The 20,179-nt window shown below is 42.0% G+C and overlaps 1 protein-coding gene across 2 annotated transcripts in view; it reads left to right on the top strand.

Annotated features, from left to right (window-relative positions):
• The window catches only part of RAD54L2 (RAD54 like 2), a 97,175-nt gene that overhangs the window by 64,585 nt on the left and 12,411 nt on the right, over window positions 1-20,179 (top strand). For both annotated transcript variants that reach the window (XM_084839678.1, XM_084839679.1), the window contains 14 exons: window positions 2,046-2,180; window positions 2,896-3,128; window positions 3,337-3,519; window positions 4,208-4,341; window positions 9,324-9,520; window positions 10,190-10,532; window positions 11,560-11,737; window positions 12,784-13,035; window positions 14,217-14,335; window positions 16,217-16,335; window positions 16,696-16,795; window positions 17,160-17,365; window positions 17,605-17,780; window positions 19,393-19,589. In XM_084839678.1, coding sequence (XP_084695804.1) covers window positions 2,046-2,180; window positions 2,896-3,128; window positions 3,337-3,519; window positions 4,208-4,341; window positions 9,324-9,520; window positions 10,190-10,532; window positions 11,560-11,737; window positions 12,784-13,035; window positions 14,217-14,335; window positions 16,217-16,335; window positions 16,696-16,795; window positions 17,160-17,365; window positions 17,605-17,780; window positions 19,393-19,589 — 2,572 coding nt within the window. The remainder of the gene's footprint in view (window positions 1-2,045; window positions 2,181-2,895; window positions 3,129-3,336; window positions 3,520-4,207; window positions 4,342-9,323; window positions 9,521-10,189; window positions 10,533-11,559; window positions 11,738-12,783; window positions 13,036-14,216; window positions 14,336-16,216; window positions 16,336-16,695; window positions 16,796-17,159; window positions 17,366-17,604; window positions 17,781-19,392; window positions 19,590-20,179) is intronic.

The following is a 20,179-nucleotide window of genomic DNA, read 5'->3' on the forward strand; positions in this document are numbered from 1 at the left end:
GTAAGTAAATGGAAGGGAAATATGTGCACATTTAATGTCTAGTAAGTAAATGGAGGCAAAATTTGCGCACCTGCAGTAACGCAGCAGTTCGTGCAGGTGCTCAAATTTTGCCTCCATTTACTTACTAGCCATAAAATTTGCACACATTTCTGCATTAAAAAAGAAAGAAAGAAACTGTCAGGGAACCGCAGCAACTTGTTTTTTGCAGCAAGTATTTTAGCAACTGATAGGTTTCCTACCAGCATTTTCTGACATAACAGGAAACAATATCTTCCCACTGCATGAGCAAGCTGTGGTGGGCCTCTTTGCTTTTGCGCTCACCCCTCCCCTTACTTCTGAGCTCTGCTCACAGAAGGTGCCTCTAACTTTTGGCGAAACCAGTTCCCACTCAGGACCCGATGCTGCAGCCCACCCAATTCAGGAGTCTCTTGGCCCTTAGGAGTCGCTTTTGGTGGGACTGCCAGAGAGAGAAGAGGATGGAAAAGTCACCTTCCGCCACTGCCGTGTCCACTGGTGCTGCTCAGACATATATAATTGCTTCATTGAGAAATATTGTTGGCCTAGTCTTTCCCCCGTTTAAAAAACATTTGTTATCTATAAGCAGCATTTTGAGTAAGATTATTATAGATTTTTAGAGAAATATTATTATAAGATTTTAAAGCTTATCAGTAGTTGTCCAGACTCCACTAACTCAAAATACATTGTACTCCCTTTAACTCCTTAATATCAGATTTCTAATCTGTAAATATTGGGTAATGGGGTGGGGATACAGACCTTGTGTTTTACTGTACACATCATTTCAATACATCTGTACTTTTTGTCATTAATCACTTCAAATACTCTATTTTCACAATTTACAAAACAAACTCAGCAAAACAGTGCAAGAGACTGAAAGGAATATAAGCTGATCTATCTAGTGGAATAATATATGCTGTCTATAATATATCTCTGACCATGCTGAAGTGAGGCGACATATGTACGGGTTTGGAATAAAGACTTGGACAATTTTTTGACTGCTGTCCTTGGTAGCCAACCCAAAAATTCTTGTCACCAGGATCCTGTCCTTCCCTCTCCTCCCTGTTCCACTCCCCTCACCAGCTCCAAGTTTGGAGCAAGAAAAAATGGGGGGCAGGGAGCTTGTTGATTTGGCCCTGGCATTTTGGGCATCAGAAACGCAGCAATAAAAACAGGCAAATTCCTTTTATGTCTGTTCTGCAAAATGTGAATGACATCCAAAATGTGCCATGGAAATGTGAGTTTACAGTTCATCTTTTATGACAACAAAAGCAGTAATAGCACAAAGGAAAACCTCAATCACCAGCTGAACGCTAGTTTTTTTCTTTTTAAACATGGAACTTGACCATCATGGAAAATCTTACTCATCAGCTTATACTTCCAAATGACCTAACAAGTGTCTCAGATTTTATTTGCTTGGATGCCATTGATATGCCCTGCAGTTTAGATGAAAATCAATGCACATTTATTGATTTAGACAAATGAAGAAAGTGTGAGGAATAACCATTAAAGATGAAAGGAAAGGAAATTCCTTTTCATGTAAATTCATTACATTTCTGTAATGTTTTAAATACATCTTATATTATAAATGGAAACTTTATTTATATATTTATTACAGTGCATGCATTTAAACAGGTAATTATTTCCAACTTTTATATTAATTATTCCAGTTTAGTATAGAGTGCTAAAAAGTTTTAAAGTGGATTATTTGATGTTCTGCCATGGTATTAGGATGATATATATCTTACTTTAAATAGATATTTTGGGGCATAAGTGCCTGAGAGAAGAAGGGACGGAGAACTAGATACTGTTACCATAGCAAATGAGGTTAAAATGCAGTAAAAGTAGCAGTAAAACTGCTGAACTTCAAGAGAAACATTAGTTAAAATAGTGTTAATTTCAGAACAATTTTGATTATAAAAACTAATCTGTGGTATCAAATTTAGATAAGCCTAAAACTAATTAGTCTGGTGGTGGTAGTATTATTTAGTGTTTAGTATTATTTATTAATGTTTACTATTTTGGTTTAGAGGAGATCGCTTTAAGAACTGCAGAGGTTGTGCAGCTTCCCCCTCAAGTGTTAGCTGAAGAAGTCATCTGCTTAGACAGCACCAGCAGCGGTAGTGAGGATGACTCTAAAGGAAGACTCCATAGCATTAAAGATGGTAAGAATGGATAGTATCCCCTAACATTGCCTGATTATGGCCTACAACACTTTTGTAATACAGGTGGGAAGTTTTAATAATAATAATAAATAATGACCTTTTGTTTTGTTTTCATTAGAGTGTGTGTGTGTGTGTGTGTGTGTGTGCATATATATATATATATATATATATATATGCCAAAGCTGAGATTGCAGCTTTGCTACAAAGTCAGTATTGACTGTAGGGCAATTTTGCATCTATATACAGGTAAACCTGTATAATTACTGAAAGGAAAAAATACTTTTTGTTCTCTATTCACATTGCTCCAAAATCCTGGTGTTTAGGAGATTGTTAGAACTCATTTTTCTCCATATACTTAGTATTTTATATGCAATGATTTCATGAGATTGGTGCTCGTGTCTTTTTCTTTTTTTTCTTGTTCTTGTTTCCTCTCTTTCTCTGTTTCCTCTCTCTAGTAGAAAATTGAGCAAGATAATGATATATTGAAGATGAAAGAGTTGCAAGATATTATACAGGCATATTCAGTAACTGAATATTAAATTGAATATGCCAGTGTGATCACTTGCAAGTATTTGTTTTCCTTTCAACATATTTTACCTTGCTCAGTTTTCTATTAAAGAGAGAAAAGAGAATGAAGACACATAATGCAACATTTACATGTGTTGAGATAAGGCATGATGGATATACTGATCTCCCACATATGGTTGTCTTATAGAAGTGATAGAATTAAGTTCGGGAGAAGATGAAGCCCTCCAGATTGTTGACAGCAGTGATTCTGGCAATGAAGGGGATGAAGATGCTACTGAAGAGAGCAGCGGTGCTCATGTGAACGATGCCCTAAATCAGTTAGATGCTTCGGGGCAAGTAATTATCAACATCAACCATCCGCCAAACGAAGAGGACATTTACCTGGCTCCTCAACTTGCACGGGCAGTGAAGCCCCACCAGGTATTGGAGATTTTGGGTCTGGACATACAAGGACTCCAGCAGCTTTCCAATCAGAAGCTATGCTTTGGTGTAACATTCATTCATAGATCCTTGTGCTTCTTGCCTTTATGATGTTGTATATATGTATGTGACTGGGCACATATCCAGAATGGTAATTTGTTGAGTTCCCATCCATAATCTGTTCGGCAATGTTTGTAACTCTTCCTAGATTGGCGGTATCCGATTCCTGTATGATAATCTGGTGGAGTCCCTGGACAGATTTAAAACCAGCAGTGGGTTTGGCTGTATCTTAGCTCATAGCATGGGGCTGGGCAAGACCCTCCAGGTCATCTCTTTTTTGGATGTACTTTTCCGGCACATCGAGGCGAAGACTGTCCTGGCCATTGTACCCGTAAGTAGGCTGGGCAAAGGTGTGTGTTGGGTCTATTCACGTGGCATTGGAGATAGTAGGGAGAAAGGACCCACAGAACCTGGAGCAAGCTCCATTTTTTCCCATTTAATTCTTCCTGTCCTTGGGATTGCATAGAGCAGGAGTAGGCAATGGGGTGCTTGCGTGCACCAATGTGCCCCCAGACACCTTTCGTGATGCTCGCCAAGGTATCCTACCCCTCCCACTTTATTTATATATGTATGTGCGTGCACGCGCTCACACACACAAATATTTTCATACCAGCAGCTAGGATCACTGTGAAATAGGTTTTTGTTGGTGCTGAAAACTGGGTTCAAAGGAGTTGTTTAGTGTGTTGGGGCTCCAACACCACCTCTGCTTTGTACTTGCAGTCTTTTGGGCAAGCTACTTGTCCTTTGCCATGCCTCCCATGTAGCCATTTTGTGGTGGTGCCCAGGACATTTTCTCATATTCACCCACAGGCCCACAAAGATTGCCTACCCCTGGCATACAGGGCCCCAGTTCTTGTTGCTGAGGTGCAGATGCATAAGATACCCTGTGTTCTTCCTTTGTATTCCCCCCTGGTTTACTTGAGACCTAGGTAGAACTTCTGCCAGTCTCTGAAGTGGATGCAGTGTGAAATACAGAACTGATGTATCCCGCTACTCCTCCCCTCCCTCTTTTCTTACAGGTAAACACTCTTCAGAACTGGCTAGCAGAATTTAACATGTGGCTTCCAGCACCAGAAGCCCTTCCTGCTGACTATGACCCAAAAGAGATTCAGCCTCGCACCTTTAAAGTTCATATATTGAATGATGAACACAAGTAAGTGCAAGTAATACCCTTACAGAGGTGTTTCTTTGGCTGGGTCAGGAGCCACATATGTATGCACACATACTTGGCATGCAAATCAGCTGGGTGATGGGGGAAGTGGGCAGAGCACCCCGTGGGCCATGGGTTGTCCATATGTGGCAGCTTAAATAAACCTCTGTATTCAAACTATTTGGGTAAAATTAATCTAACAATAAATATATTAGGTGAAATCAGCAAAACCTCCAGCAAAGGAGATCGTTACCTTGTCGGAGTGCTGGAGCTTGAGCACCTCAATGATGTCATGAGCTAAACCGTGAAGGGACACCCAAGACGGGAAGGTCATGGCAGAGAGGTCAGACTAAATACGATCCCTGGGGAAGGAAACGGCAACCCACCCCAGTATTCTTGCCATGAAAACTAAATGGATCAGTATAACCAGAGATATGTCGGTATACCATTGGAAGATGGGACTCCCAGGTCGGAAGATGGTCAAAATGCTACTGGGGAGGAACAGGGGATAAGTTCAGCTAGCCCCAGATGTGATGATGCAGCAAGCTCAAAGCCAAAAGGACAGCTAGCAGCCAATGGTGCTGGTGGTGAATGACGAATCCAATGTTCTAAAGATCAACACACCATAGGAACCTGGAATGTAAGTCTATGAGCCAGGGCAAATTGGATGTGGTTATTGGGGAGATGTGAAGATTAAATATAGACATTTTGGGTGTCAGTGAACTGAAATGGACTGGAATGGGCCACTTCACATCAAATGACTACCAGATCTACTACTATGGACAAGAGGACCACAGAAGAAATGGAGTAGCCTTCATAATTAATAATAAAGTGGCTAAAGCAGTGCTTGGATACAATCAAAAAAATGACAGAATTATCTCAATTCGAATTCAGGGTAAGCCATTTAACATCACAGTGATGCAAATATACGCCCCAACCACAGATGCTGAAGAAGCAGAAGTAGATCAGTTCTATGAGGATCTGCAGCACCTACTGGATAGTACGCCAAAAAATGTTATTTTCATTACAGGAGACTGAAATGCTAAGGTGGGTAGTCGAACGACACCTGGAATTACAGGCAAGCATGGTCTGGGAGAACAAAATGAAGCAGGACATAGGCTGATAGAATTTGGCAAGACAACTCACTGTGCATAACAAACACTCTCTTTCAACAACCTAAGAGATGACTTTATACATGGACTTCACCAGACGGTCGACACCGAAATCAGATTGATTACATCCTTTGTAGCCAAAGGTGGCGGACATCTATGCAGTCGGTAAAAACAAGACCTGGAGCTGATTGTAGTTCAGATCACGAACTTCTTATTGCACAATTTAGAATCAGACTAAAGAGAATAGGGAAGACCTACAGATCAGTTAGATTTGAGCTCACAAATATTCCTCATGAATATGCAGTGGAGGTGAAGAATAGATTTAAGGGACTAGATTTAGTAGATAGGGTCCCGGAAGAACTATGGACAGAAGTTTGCAACATTGTTCAGGAGGCGGCAACAAACAACGTCCCAAAGAAAAAGAAAACCAAGAAGGCAAGATGGCTGTCTGCTGAGACACTGGAAGCAGCCCAAGAAAGAAGGAAAGCAAAAGGCAACAGTGATAGGGAGAGATATGCCCAATTCAATGCAAAATTCCAGAGAGCCAGAAGAGAGAAGGAATTATTTTTAAACAAGCAATGCGCAGAAGTGGAAGAAGATAATAGAATAGGAAGGGCAAGAGACCTCTTCCAAAAAATTAGAAACATCGGAGGTAAATTCCAGGCAAAAATGGATATGATCAAAAACAAAGATGGCAAGGACCTAATAGAAGCAGAAAAGATCAAGAAAAGATGGCAAGAATATACGGAAGATCTTTATAGGAAGGATAATAATATCGGGGATAGATTTGACGGTGTGGTCAGTGAGCTAGAGCCAGACATCCTGAAGAGTGAGGTTGAATGGGCCTTAAGAAGCATTGCTAATAACAAGGCAGCAGGAGATGACGGTATCCCAGCTGAACTGTTTAAAATCTTGCAAGATGATGCTGTCAAGGTGATGCATGCCATATGCCAGCAAATTTGGAAAACACAAGAATGGCCAACAGATTGGAAAAAATCAACTTATATCCCCATACCAAAAAAGGGAAGCACCAAAGAATGTTCCAACTATCGAACAGTGGCACTGATTTCACATGCCAGTAAGGTAATGCTCAAGATCTTGCAAGGTAGACTCCAGCAATTCATGGAACGAGAATTGCCAGATGTACAAGCTGGGTTTCGAAAAGGCAGAGGAACTAGAGACCAAATTGCCAATATCCGCTGGATAATGGAGAAAGCCAGGGAGTTTCAGAAAAACATCTATTTCTGTTTTATTGACTATTCTAAAGCCTTTGACTGTGTGGATCATCACAAATTGTGGCAAGTTCTTGGTGGTATGGGGATACCAAGTCATCTTGTCTGCCTCCTGAGGAATCTGTATACCGACCAAGTAGCAATGGTAAGAACAGACCACGGATCAATGGACTGGTTTAAGATTGGGAAAGGAGTACGGCAGGGTTGTATACTTTCACCCTACCTATTCACCCTGTATGCAGAACACATCATGCGATGTGCTGGGCTTGATGAAGCCAAGGCTGGAGTTAAAATTGCTGGGAGAAAAATTAACAATCTCAGATGTGCAGATGATACCACTTTGATGGCTGAAAGCGAGGAGGAGCTGAGGAACCTTATGACGAAGGTGAAAGAAGAAAGTGCAAAAGCTGGGTTGCAGTTAAACCTCAAAAAAACCAAGATTATGGCAACCAGCTCGATTGATAGAGGCAAATAGAGGGAGAAAACGTGGAGGCAGTGACAGACTTTGTCTTTCTAGGCGCAAAGATTACTGCAGACGCTGACTGAAGCCAGGAAATCAGAAGATGTTTACTTCTTGGGAGGAGAGCAATGCCAAATCTTGATAAAATAGTGAAGAGCAGAGACATCACACTGACAACAAAGGTCCGCATAGTTCAAGCAATGGTATTCCCCGTAGTAACCTATGGCTGCGAGAGCTGGACCGTAAGGAAGGCTGAGCGACGGAAGAGAGATGCTTTTGAACTGTGGTGCTGGAGGAAAATTCTGAGAGTGCCTTGGACTGCAAGAAGATCAAACCAGTCCATACTCCAGGAAATAAAGCCAGACTGCTCACTTGAGGGAATGATATTACAGGCAAAACTGAAGTACTTTGGCCACATCATGAGAAGACAGGATACCCTGGAGAAGATTCTGATGCTATGGAAAGCGGAAGGCAAAAGGAAGAGGGGCCGACCAAGGGCAAGATGGATGGATGATATTCTGGAGGTGACAGACTCGACCTTGGGGGAGCTGGGGGTGGCGACGGTCGACAGGAAGCTCTGGCGTGGGCTGGTCCATGAAGTCATGAAGAGTCGGAAGCGACTGACCGAATAAACAACAACAACAACAATCAGCAAAACACCATTCATAAAACAGCCACCATAGACTGCTAGGTCTAAAGTCTTCTGAAATTGCGCTGTCTTCACTTACCTTCTAAAAGCTAAAAGAGTGAGCCGGATGGGCTTCCCTAGAGCTTCCTCAGATGAACTAAGTATATAGGGAGATTTGTACAAAAGACCATAATCCCACAGGTATCCTACACCAGCTCCTCATTACATCCAGAAATTAACTGGAAACCAATGATGTTGCTTGAGCAGAGATGCTATATGGTCACTGAGACGAGCTCTGCTCAGTAGCTGGGCTGCCTAATCTGTTGTATTTTGGACCAGCTGACTTTTTCAAATGGTCTTTGAAGCATATTATAGTAGTGCAGAAGAGACGTTATCAGGGCATATATGGCGGACGTGGCAAGGTCCAGTAGCTGTGCTATGATGCATAAGAGAGTAGAGATGGATGATTGCCAAGTACAAGTCCCTCCCTGTCATTGACAGGGGAGAAGAAAAGTGGTTTAAATAATGTAAGGCTATAAATTCACTGTTAACCTGGGACTTCAGTCCCATGATTTCATCAAGTCTATCTTTTAATAATAAGAAACATTAGTAATTGTTTCAGTGCTAATCATTCTTGAAGACACATAGAGGATTATACTGTTAATCAACTAATTGTAACTATTTACCTCCTCAGACCGAACTTTTAACAATATGGTAATAAACATAAAATTCTTTTTTTTGTTGGTAGAATAATAGTTTAATGAGGAAACTAAATAGTTTATCACTTCCATGGGTAGTGATTAACATGGCTCCCCATGATTGTTGGGAGCCATTTTCAGTTGTATAACAGGAAAATTAAGCTTCTCCCATGAAAAGATACTATCTCCCTAATATGAAAGAGTTTTCTGCTTATTCACACCAGATCCTCTTTATCTCTCACTACCCTGTTCTAACACAATTAATCCTCAGTTGCCATATATATACCTGTTGCATTCTGATACTAACAAATTATTTCTAACAATGACTAAACGTAAGATGAGCTTTGGTAAGGGTGTTGCAGGCAGGTGTCTGCAAAGGGTTGTACCAGTCCTTTCGTCATCCCTCCTGTTGTACTTTGAATGGCATAGGAGTCAGCATACCAAGCCCGAGCCACTCTCAGAGCTAGTGTAGCAGAAGTGAAGTGTCCCACCATGTGGGTTGATGGTCAGTGCTAGGGAAAGATGGGTCAACCTCTCAATTTTCTGGAAGGATGTTGTTGTTTGCATGGGTAGGGGCCCTTACCAAAGCACTGTATGACCGTGTGGCTCTGCTGCCATACTTTTGGTTTGATTGGGCCTGGCCAAGATTATTTACAGTGAAGAGGACTACCAGGTGGGCCTTCTCACTGTGTGTTCATTATACTCAAGGATGTTTGAGCTGTTGCTGAAGACTCCTTATGACAACATCTGGGAGTCTCTTTACGTTGTTTTAGCAGACATTGGTTTAGCTAAGGTTACCTGCTTCAGAAGCACATCCTATTTATGTTTTTTTCTTTTTGATTTGCTTCTTTGCAGGACCACAGCAGCACGTGCCAAAGTAGTAACTGATTGGGTGACAGATGGTGGTGTGTTGCTGATGGGCTATGAGATGTACCGTCTCCTTTCACTGAAGAAATCCTTTGCCACAGGCAGAAAGAAGAAAAGCAAAAAACAGACTGGCCCTGTCATTATTGATTTGGACGAAGAGGATCGGCAGCAGGAGCTCTTAAAAGGTGAGGTGCCAGTGGTCTTTCTCTAAAGGCTTGTTTTCAGTTCCATCTAAGAGAGATAATCTTTAGAGAGCTACTTTTACCAATATTTGGACATGGGCAGAGGGACATTCTGGAAGTGGGGAGGTCTCCTCAGGAATGTGTCGTGACTCATGCTAGAAAGATGATTAACTAAATAACATGAAATCTCCATTGATTAATAAAAAAATATTTAGAAACAAGAAGGTCCTATGATATTTTGGACTCAATGGCCATTTTGCTGAGAATTTTCTTGGTGGAATACAACTCTTTCTGGATGGATTTTATATTGATTATTTTTCCAGTTTCTATACTGTATTCCATGGCTTTAAGAAGACTGTTTTGTAGCATAGAGCCTATATTATTATACTAATAAGTACCAGTTTTGGTTGTCACTGTGTTCTATGAAGTGTTTCACTAGGGATTTTAAATCAGATTTTCACTAACCCTCACGTAAGACACTGAAAGAGGGTCAGTGTCATTCTGTCACCAATGTTCCCTGTCAGATGGGAATGGTAATCCTTGAAATCCATTCACAATTTCCTTTTTCCCAAACTTCTTACTGGATTTTTTCCACAGTTCTTCATTATTTTTGCTAAATCCAGAATAGTGGAAAGCAGGTTCCTATGGTTGTGTTTTTTCTTTCTCCTTCAGGAATTGAGAAGGCTTTATCCCGCCCTGGGCCAGATGTGGTCATCTGTGATGAGGGACACCGGATAAAAAATTGTCATGCTAGCACCTCTCAAGCCTTGAAGAACATCCGATCTCGGCGGCGGGTTGTACTGACTGGCTACCCCTTGCAAAACAACCTAATTGAGTACTGGTGTATGGTGGACTTTGTCCGTCCTGACTTCCTTGGTACCCGGCAAGAGTTCAGTAACATGTTTGAGCGCCCCATCCTTAATGGACAGTGTATTGACAGCACTCCTCAGGATGTCCGTCTCATGAGGTATCGCAGTCATGTCCTGCATAGCCTGCTGGAGGGCTTTGTACAAAGGTGAGACCACACCAGATTCCCAGCTTCTTAGTCTTTTCAACAAATGCTTTAAGTTACCTGTCTTTGGAAAGCAAGTGCTTGGCTGGTCAAATCAGTGAACTGGACTTCTAGGTCTGAAAACTGGGGGATATCTCATGACTAGCTAAAGAGCAATTGTAGTTGGAAGCTATAATCCTCACCGAAATGTGGTAGTGTCAGGATAGTAAAACAAATTATTATCAAGGTTAACCATGAGTTTTTCAATTCCTGCTTTACTAGCAACACACTGCAAATAAGCACAAGAAGCCTTAAAGGCACATGAACTCTTCTTATGGGTTTCCTGTCAAGCTATTCAATTTATCTTGTCAGGTGAGACATGAATCTCTGGAATTTCACTTCAAGCTATGCATAATAAGGTGCAGTCATCTCTAGCAATACTTATGTACTTTATGTAAGTGCCATTGAATCTACTGCCATAGTGTGAATAATAGCATGTCTTTATCGCATTTTCCTTCTGGGACTATGAAAATGTTTTACAAGGGCTTGATAATGTAAGTATTGCAAAATCAGTTTGAATTATATAAATATAGGGTTGTATTCAATATTAGTCTAACTTAAGTCTCATTCATTTCAATGGGTATACTCTAAGTAAGACTAACATTGGATACAACCTACTATCTCATCACAGACTGGAAAATTGAAAAGCAAATATTCTGGGTTGTATCCAGTGTTAATGCTACTTAGAGTACCCCATTGAAATTAATGGGTCTTGTTACACTAACATTGGATACAATCCTCTATCAAGATGTTCTACTCCGTCAGTGATAAATCAAGAGCTTGAGTCTTGCAAGTAACCTGCCAATTGTCCACTTCCATAAACATGTTTGTCAATAGTTCTGTCATACTTCCTAATAACCTTACTTAAATAAGGTGATCTGTGTTTCCTCCATTGTTAACAGAGGAACAAGCAAGACATACCTTGCCCTGAAGTCCACTATAGAGATTGTAGTCCCTCTTGTGACCTTCTTTTTCTCTGTTGCTTCTGCAGACGAGGGCATAATGTACTGAAAGTTCAGCTTCCCTATAAGGAAGAGCATGTCATCTTAGTGCGCTTGTCAAAGATCCAGCGGGCTCTTTACACTGAGTTCATGAACCGGTTTCGTGATGCAGGGAACAGTGGCTGGCTGGGACTGAACCCACTCAAGGCTTTCTGTGTCTGTTGTAAGGTATATATGAATAGGAAAGGGAGTAATGTTCTGTGCAGATTGTGTGGAAAGGTCAGGAATCCCTTATGAAGGTTGTTGTTGTTGTTCAGTCGTTCAGTCGTGTCCGACTCTTCGTGACCCCAGTATACGTTCCATGGGGTTTTCTTGGCAAGAATACTGGAGTGGGTTGCCATTTCCTTCTCCAATGGACCACATTTTGTCAGAACTCTCTGCCATGACCTGTCCGTCTTAGGTGGCCCTGCACCGCATAGCTTATGGCTTCACTGAGTTACGCGAGCCCCTTCGCCACAACAAGGCGATTAACAAGACAGGGGCTTACGAAGGTACTCGTGTCATAATTTTGATGCCACTTCGTTTCCCTTGTGCATTTTGAGTAGTATGCATTTTGTTTTTAACATCATGATGATAATGAAGAATACAGACCTAATCTTTTAAGACTAAGCTCCTGCTGAGAAGTACAACTAACTACTCCTGCTAAGAATGCTAGTGATCTACATTATAGTATTCTGACTACGTGGCCACAGAATTATTAGTGACATGGGAAGATGTTACATACATGCTTCCTCTAAAGTTCTGCAATGGAAAAGATTTCTATTTTTAAAAAAATAATAAATGCTAGAAATTAAATTATCATAATTTGGCTTTTCTCCTTCTTCTTGCCTTCCTTTGTTTCCCGTCACCTCTGTATATTCCCTAAACAGACTGCAAGCCCTTTGGCAACATTACTATGAGTTTTGTGGCACCTTAAAAACAAATAGGTTTATTATGTCTTAAGCTTTTGTGGACTAGAGTCCATTTCATTTTTTAGTCTTCAAGGTGCCATGAGACCCTTTGCTGATTTTGCTGCAACAGATCAACATGGTTACCTCCCTGGAAACTGGTGAAATTGCTGCTACCCATGCTCAGCCTCATGGATAGGGCAACTTCATACATATAGATAAAATATCACCAGTCTCAAGAGAGAAAACGACCTAGAAATTAATAACATAAAATTCTGATTTATTTGAGACCAAATAGTTGCGAAGTAACTTACTGTCCTCTCTCAGATCTGGAATCACCCGGACGTGCTATATGAAGCGTTGCAAAAAGAGAATTTGGCAAATGAGCAGGACCTGGATGTGGATGACCTTGGTTCAGCTGGTAACAATTCACGCTGCCAGTCACAGGGAATGAAAGTGAAAACTGAGAGCAGTGCTTTGGCGTCACCAATTGGGGAGGCTACCAACAGCAAATACATTCAGGGCGTTGGCTTCAGTCCCTTTCAGGAGAGAGCCAATCAGGTTGTAACTTATGAGTGGGTGAGTATCAAAGTGAAAGCTCCAGGTGTGATGGATTCCTCCCTCCCCTTTCCTCAAGCATAAATAAAGGAGGACTGCCCCTTACAGGGTGCCTGTGCACCATTAGGTCTATTAATTTTACTGAGAGTTCACTCAGCTTGTCAGATGCTTTGGGTTGTATCCAATGTTAGTCCTACTTGGAGTGGACCCATTGAAATGAATGGGACTTAAATTAGACCAACATTGGATAGAACTCTTTGTCCATATACCTGCAATGAAATAAGCACTTGTGCCTGAGGTCAGACTTGGCAACGTACATGCGTGCTCCCACCTAGAGTACTTTCATGTAAGAAAATATATGAAACAGCTCTGCGTAGCAGTGGTATTATTCTTGCTTTTGATCATTTTCTCATTTGTTGTAAAGAGCCTCCTATGCTGCTTCCTTGTTTGTTTGTTGTGACTTCAAGAGGGATTGCAGCATTTTGTGCTCGCTGCTCTGGGCAGTATCTAATGCCGGTAGCATTAGCTGGTGTGCCGATTTTCCTGGGAAATAGGTGCGCCAGCTAACGCTGTGGGCATTGCGCTACAGTAGTTTACACTAGTGCAACATAATTCACTTTGGCAGTTGCACCCTGCTGGATACTGCCCTCTGTAAGAAACTCTCTGATCATTTTTGTACAGCCTGGGGACTCCTGTGTCTGTGCTTTCTGCAAACTGTGGCTGACATTTGAGTGATTGCTTGAAGCATGGTCTGAGTAAGATGAGGATATAGGTAATGAGCTAAGAGCAACACCTCAGGGTATTGCAGAGGAAGTTCCAGATACGAACAACATTTATGCTGGTTTACAAAGCTGTACAAGGGAAACCACTGTAGGCGAGGTGCTTCATGCTAATAATCCCCAGGCATGAAAAGATGGATAATAAAGGAGGTGGGTTATGAAAGTTTGTAGATATTTGATAATGTCTGTTTTTGAAAGGCTCTGGCATTATTTTCTGTGAAAGGTTTGTTTCTGAATGAAAGGTGTATTTTTCACATAAGAACTACTGAATTGGTTCAATTGTCTATTAAGCCCATTGTCCTGATCATGTTTGAGAGAAACACAGGAGAAGAAGCTAGGGAATTACTGAGTAGTAAATTTGTGAACTGGAACACAAGAGCAAGCACTTCCATTGCGGTACTGAGTGTCCTGTTCTACCCACAGGCTAAAGATATCCTTTGTGATTACCAGACAGGAGTCTTGCAAAATTCACCCAAGATGGTGTTGCTTTTTCATCTTGTGGAGGAAAGTGTGAAACTCGGAGACAAAATATTGGTCTTCAGGTAAGAGGCAATTACAAATCTTTTAATTACCAATCTTGAAACAGTTTAAATATATTATTAAACAATGTGAATGAATGAATAAATAAATGCCATTGACTCCAACAAAACATACCTTCAAGAAAAAGAGATCCTCAATATTCTCAAGATTTCCACTGCTGAACTTCTCTCCCATGCTTTGATATAATCTCAGGAGGCCCTGTTATAAATGCCCTCGTTGTCTGAAGAACAGGGGGCCTTCTCAGTTGCTGCATCCCACCTCTTTATCCATGGAGACCTGCATGGCCACATGACCTTTCATAAAATTATGAAGGTTCTGTTCTGGAGGACATCTGTCCTTCTGGAGTTAAGCTGATTTGTTACACTATTTCAGATACAGTTTTATTATTCTGCCAGATGATGGTAGTGTTATTGATATTACTGTAAGCTATTTTTGAGGGCTCTGACCAAAATCGTGGGCTTTAAGTCTAAGAAGAAAATGTTTAAACTAAATCTACCTTTCTGTAATGTAAATCCACTATTTGGTGTCTTAATCAAACAGCATTGATAGCATGGAAGTTGTTCCCTGTTCTATTTCCATCATTCTTTTAAATATGTGGTAAAGGCAATAATAATAATCATGAACAGCCCCTTGTCAGGGCCCACCTTCAGCACTGCAGTGAGCCTTTTAGGTTATAGCCCGCATTTGAGTAGAAGTAGCCCGGAAGGGCTTGGGCCTATTCAGCCTCTGGAATGTCAGGATCTGTGTGAGCTGCCCTCTGTCAGTGTTCTCAGAGCAGGGCCAGGGGGAGTCACCTGATTCCCTGTCCACCTGCTGGTCTGGTAGCTTTCTCATTGGTAACTCCACATTGCATGCATCCAGGCAGAGGAAAGTCCAAAAGTCATAGATCAAACTCAGGCTGCTAGTATGCTGAGCTGACAACAAACAAAGACACACATTCCTCAGCAAACGAGAGCTGAAGTCTATGGAAAGCCTCACAGTACTTTTCATGGCAAGTCTTTAGCAATCCAGCGTTCCAATTAAGGCAGAGTCCATGTGCAGAGTGCCTCCAAAAGCCCAGATGATGATGGATCCATACAGAGAAGGCTTCGGGCAATGAAGACGAGATGTTCCTAGCAAAGGCTCTTTGCCTTTGCATCAGCTTAAAAGGAAAGGTGTGACTGTAAGACACCCCCCCCCCCCCGGATCCCTTGACAGACAAGGGTCTTTAGTCTTTCAGCAAGGCCCCTGTCTAAACAGGGCGACACTGCTGAGCCCTCCAGCATTGATGCTTGAACCTGAGCGACCCTTCTGCATGCCCCGCCCCACCCCACCTCTGTCAGGTTCTCACAGATAGCGTCCAGCCTCCCTGCCTGCCAAGGCCAGACCAGCAGGTGGACAGGGACCTCTGTCAGGTTCTCACAGATAGCTTCCAGCCTCCTTGCCTGCCAAGGCCAGACCAGCAGGTGGACAGGGAGTTGGGTGACTCCCTCTGGCTATGCTCTGAGAACACTGACAGAGGGAAGCTTGCATGGATTCGGACATTCCAGAGGCTGAATAGGCCCAAGCCCTTCCAGGCTACTTCTAATTAAATCCTAGCTATAACCTACAAGGCCCACTGCAATGCTGAAGCTGGGCCCTCACACACACACACACACACACACACACACACACACACACCCTTCAGTTTGGAACAATTGCCTAGTAACTCAGGAGTCACTCTGATTCCTGCCACCTCCTCATGCTGCAGAAGAGAGGTGTGTTAAATGATATGAAATGGAATATTGTGTGTACAGACTAGTTCTTACAGTGTGAGCAAGGTCTAGACTTCTTTGCTTTTCAAATTATACTGTGAGTTTTTATCTTTCCTTTGACAATCTGAGTGGAGCTCTTGCCTTTTGCAGCCAAAGCCTCTCTACGTTGTCTGTCATTGAGGATTTCTTGGCAAAGAGACCAGTGCCTTCTCCCCCAGGCTTGGATGCACAAGGAATCCCTAACTGGGTCCGAAATGTCAATTATTATCGTAAGTGCAGCATGTCCTGCCATGATCTAGGATACTGATTCTTTGCTGTTGGGCTGATCTTCCTGAAATGTATCAATTTTCTCCAGTTTCTCTGAAAACTTTTCTTTCGCTTCCCCTACTAATATGTGTGGTTTCTTCTCTTCGTCATTTCCAGACTGATTGTTTTCAGGCATATGTTTGTTTTTGGCCACAAATAGATGGTATTTTGATGCTTAGCTGTTGTTGTTTTTTGTCCTACTTGAGTGTCACATGAATATTATCAAACAAGCAAAACCTTAACATTGCACATAATTGTTTTATTTTGATGGATGTTTTGGGAAAGGGTTTTGTAACAATTCACATGCATTTCCCATTGGGTAGGACTGGATGGCAGCACCTCAGCCTCCGAAAGAGAGAGACTGATTAACCAGTTCAATGATCCCAGCAACACTTCTGTTTGTCTCTTCCTTCTTTCCACACGGTAAGTTGACTGTCCGCTAAAGCAGGGAATTGGGATGAATAAGGCATGTGATTTACTGTGATGGATAGTGAGGTACTCATTGCTGAGAATCATTGGCTTCTGATTCATTTGAAAGGACTACCTTTTCACCTTTTAGAAATTCATGATGGTGTGAGCTAACCATTACATGTTGGTTATCTTCAGAAGATATTGCTCAGGCCAGATTAATTTATACCAGGAGTTGAGCCAAAACAGGAGTTCCCAAATAATATATGATTTCACAAGTGCAGTAGAACAGCCAAAATACAAAGATTTGGCAAACTTTTGTAAGAATAATTGTGCTGCTGCTATTGTTGTTGTTGTTATTATTATTATTATTATTTAGGGCTGGGTGTTTAGGTGTGAACCTAATTGGTGCAAACAGAGTGGTAGTATTTGATGCTTCTTGGAACCCATGCCATGATGCTCAGGCAGTATGTCGGGTGTATCGTTATGGACAGAAGAAGCCTTGCCACATCTATCGACTAGTTTCTGATTTCACTTTGGAGAAGAAAATCTATGACCGCCAGATCTCTAAGCAAGGGATGTCAGGTAGGCCAAATCTTCCCATGCCTCCACCAGGTCACCCTTGGGTTTTAGTCTCTGAAATTTAGCCTTTATTGCTTTCTGCTTCAGCTTCAAACTTCTGGTTCTCCTCCCACCCCATCTTTTCTGGTGTTATGCATAAATGCAATCACTTGCTAATACCACAATTCAAGAAATGTGTTCGGAGGTTCAGATGCAGCAAGAATAGCAGTTCTTCTTTTCTGACCAGTGTATATTTTCTCTAGATCGTGTTGTGGATGACTTGAATCCAGTGTTGAACTTTACCCGGAGAGAGGTGGAGAACTTGTTGCACTTTGTGGAAGAGGAACCCGAACCGGCCCAGCTTTCATTCAGCCCTGGGAAGATCAAGGAATCTGTTTTGCAGCTGGCCTGTCTGAAGTACCCTCACCTCATCACCAAGGTTGGGAAGGAGAAAGAAAACAGCAACATCTGTGTTGCTTTGCCAATGGACTGTAAAGTGCACATATAAACATATAAAATATGTTATGAGTATATGATGCCTGCAGCATACAGCATTAACCTTGCTCTAAACTATAGTAAACTAAGATTTGGGATAACTTGTATTCTCAGATTTGTTGATGGATTAAAATTTATATACTGCTTTCCACAAAAATAACAAAGTGGTGAACATAAAATATAATGCCAATACAAGGGCATAAAACACCCATTAATATAACAATAAATCAACACCATATAATTAATCAGCAACAAAACTGCACACTCTACTGTGTGCTAGAAACCATAGCTGGCTGGGTCACCCTTCAGGGAAAGCCTCTGTACAGAGATGAGTTTTAAGAAGACATCTAGAACTGTGGGGGCCTGCCTACTACCAGTTGGTGAAGTGTTCCAGAGGGTGGGTGCTGCCACACGAAACCCTCTACTACAAGTGTTCCTCAGGAGAACCTTCAGAGCACATGGCGCCCTCAGAAATGCTCCCTCTAATGATCTCAGACATCAAGCGGGGACGGAAGGAATGTGATGGTCCCCAAGGTAACCTGGTCCCAAGTTGTTTCGGACTTTATATATTAACAACAACACCCTGAACTTGGCCTGGTAACTTATTGGCATTTCTTTAGCAAGGGAGACTGCATTCTACACCAGTTGTGGCTTCCGGACCAAGGCCAAAGGTAGCCCCTCATAGAGTACCTAACACCTCATGCTTATTGTCTTATGAAATGCTGCCTCTGATTGGCAGATGCAGATTATTCAGACAGTCTGAAGGAATGAAGGCCTTGCTTATGGCAAGGCGAAATCCAGGGTTACCTGTAGTAAGTTCTGTACTTCATAATACAAGTATGTTACCAAATGTAGTGCATTGGCAGGCTCTGTGTGTGCATTTTGTTTCACAAATCTTCTAATGTTTATATGGGAAGAGTTTGTACCTGAGGTAATATGTGTTCAAGTCTCCTCTGAAGATGAGGAGAAGATGGTTGACAACAGCAGTTGCTGTGGGTATGTGCTGCTGTGACAAACCATTTTATTACGAATATAGTCTCTGTACTTCAGGGTCCCTCCCTCCCTCCCTCCCTCCCTCCCTCCCTCCCTCCCTCCCTCTTTCTTTCTTTCTTTCTTTCTTTCTTTCTTTTTCATTGAATGCAAATACATGTGTGTGACCTCTTTGTATTCAAAGGTCTCTGGGCATCGTTTGTCAATAACCTCAAGGTGTTAAAGCCACATTGTCCTCCTTCTCCTCCTCCTCCTCCTCCTCCTCCTGTTTTGAAGCTTTAGCCTAAAAATGTGCTGCTGGCATAAATCTGCATGCAAATTTCCAGGCTCTCTGAAAGAAACCACCAAATGCTCCTAATAGGGAGGGTTAAATGGTAAATATGTAAAATGATACCTATGGCCTCCCAAGTGTTTCATGTGAGCATGAATGGATTGCTCCTGGTATCCCATAAGGGAGGGGAGAGATTGTTGCCATATTGTTGCCATGTTGTTTATCTCCTGCTGTCTTTGTGGTACATTTGGAATAAGGCTGCTTAAAATAATACCGCCTTGTGCTCTGACCACAGGAGCCTTTCCAGCATGAGTCACTGCTGATTGACCGTAAGGAGCACAAGCTCACCAAGGCAGAGAAGAAAGCAGCCAAGAAGAGCTACGAGGAAGAGAAACGTGCATCTGTCCCTTACACCCGTCCATCCTATGCTCAGTATTACCCAGCCACTGAGCAGAGTCTAACAAGCATACCGGCCTTCAGTCAGCGGAACTGGTGGGTACCTTCTTTCTATCTGTGATGCTGAAGAGGAGTGGCAAGTCTTGATCTCCCTCTTTCCTCCCTCTTGGCAATATGTTCCTGGCTCCTTGACAATAGGACAAGACAAAGACAAAGAAGGACATTTGTGCTCCCTGGTAGCTGTGAATAGTTGGAAAAGACAGGGGAAATCCAAGGGACACCAGTGGATCTTGTGCATTGTATGGAATCATGTTGTGAAGTGTGAACCTGCTGTCAAAGTACAGGTCGCTACACACACGTCACAGCATTTAGATTGCGTAGTAATATGCCCTTCCCATATGAGATTTTCAGAATCATCTTTAATTGTAATAATGATTTCTTGACATGTTTCTTTGAAGGAATTGGCAGAGTTTCTATTCAGAATGTAACGTAGTACAGATCCTTATGCAATTGCCTATTAAGCTCCACAGAGATGGTGGGATTAAATCTGTGATTGATGCCGCAGCATATGTTGTAAACCCTCAAATAACTTCATAATTTGGAGTTACTTGCCCTGTAGGCACCTTTTTGTGGAATGCTGGAGCCAGGACATGAGGTATTTATGCAGAGGCTGGATAGCCATCTGT

Source organism: Heloderma suspectum, chromosome 2, assembly GCF_057233095.1.
Source record: "Heloderma suspectum isolate Gila_16-S chromosome 2, 16-S_ref, whole genome shotgun sequence".
NCBI lineage: Eukaryota > Metazoa > Chordata > Lepidosauria > Squamata > Helodermatidae > Heloderma > Heloderma suspectum.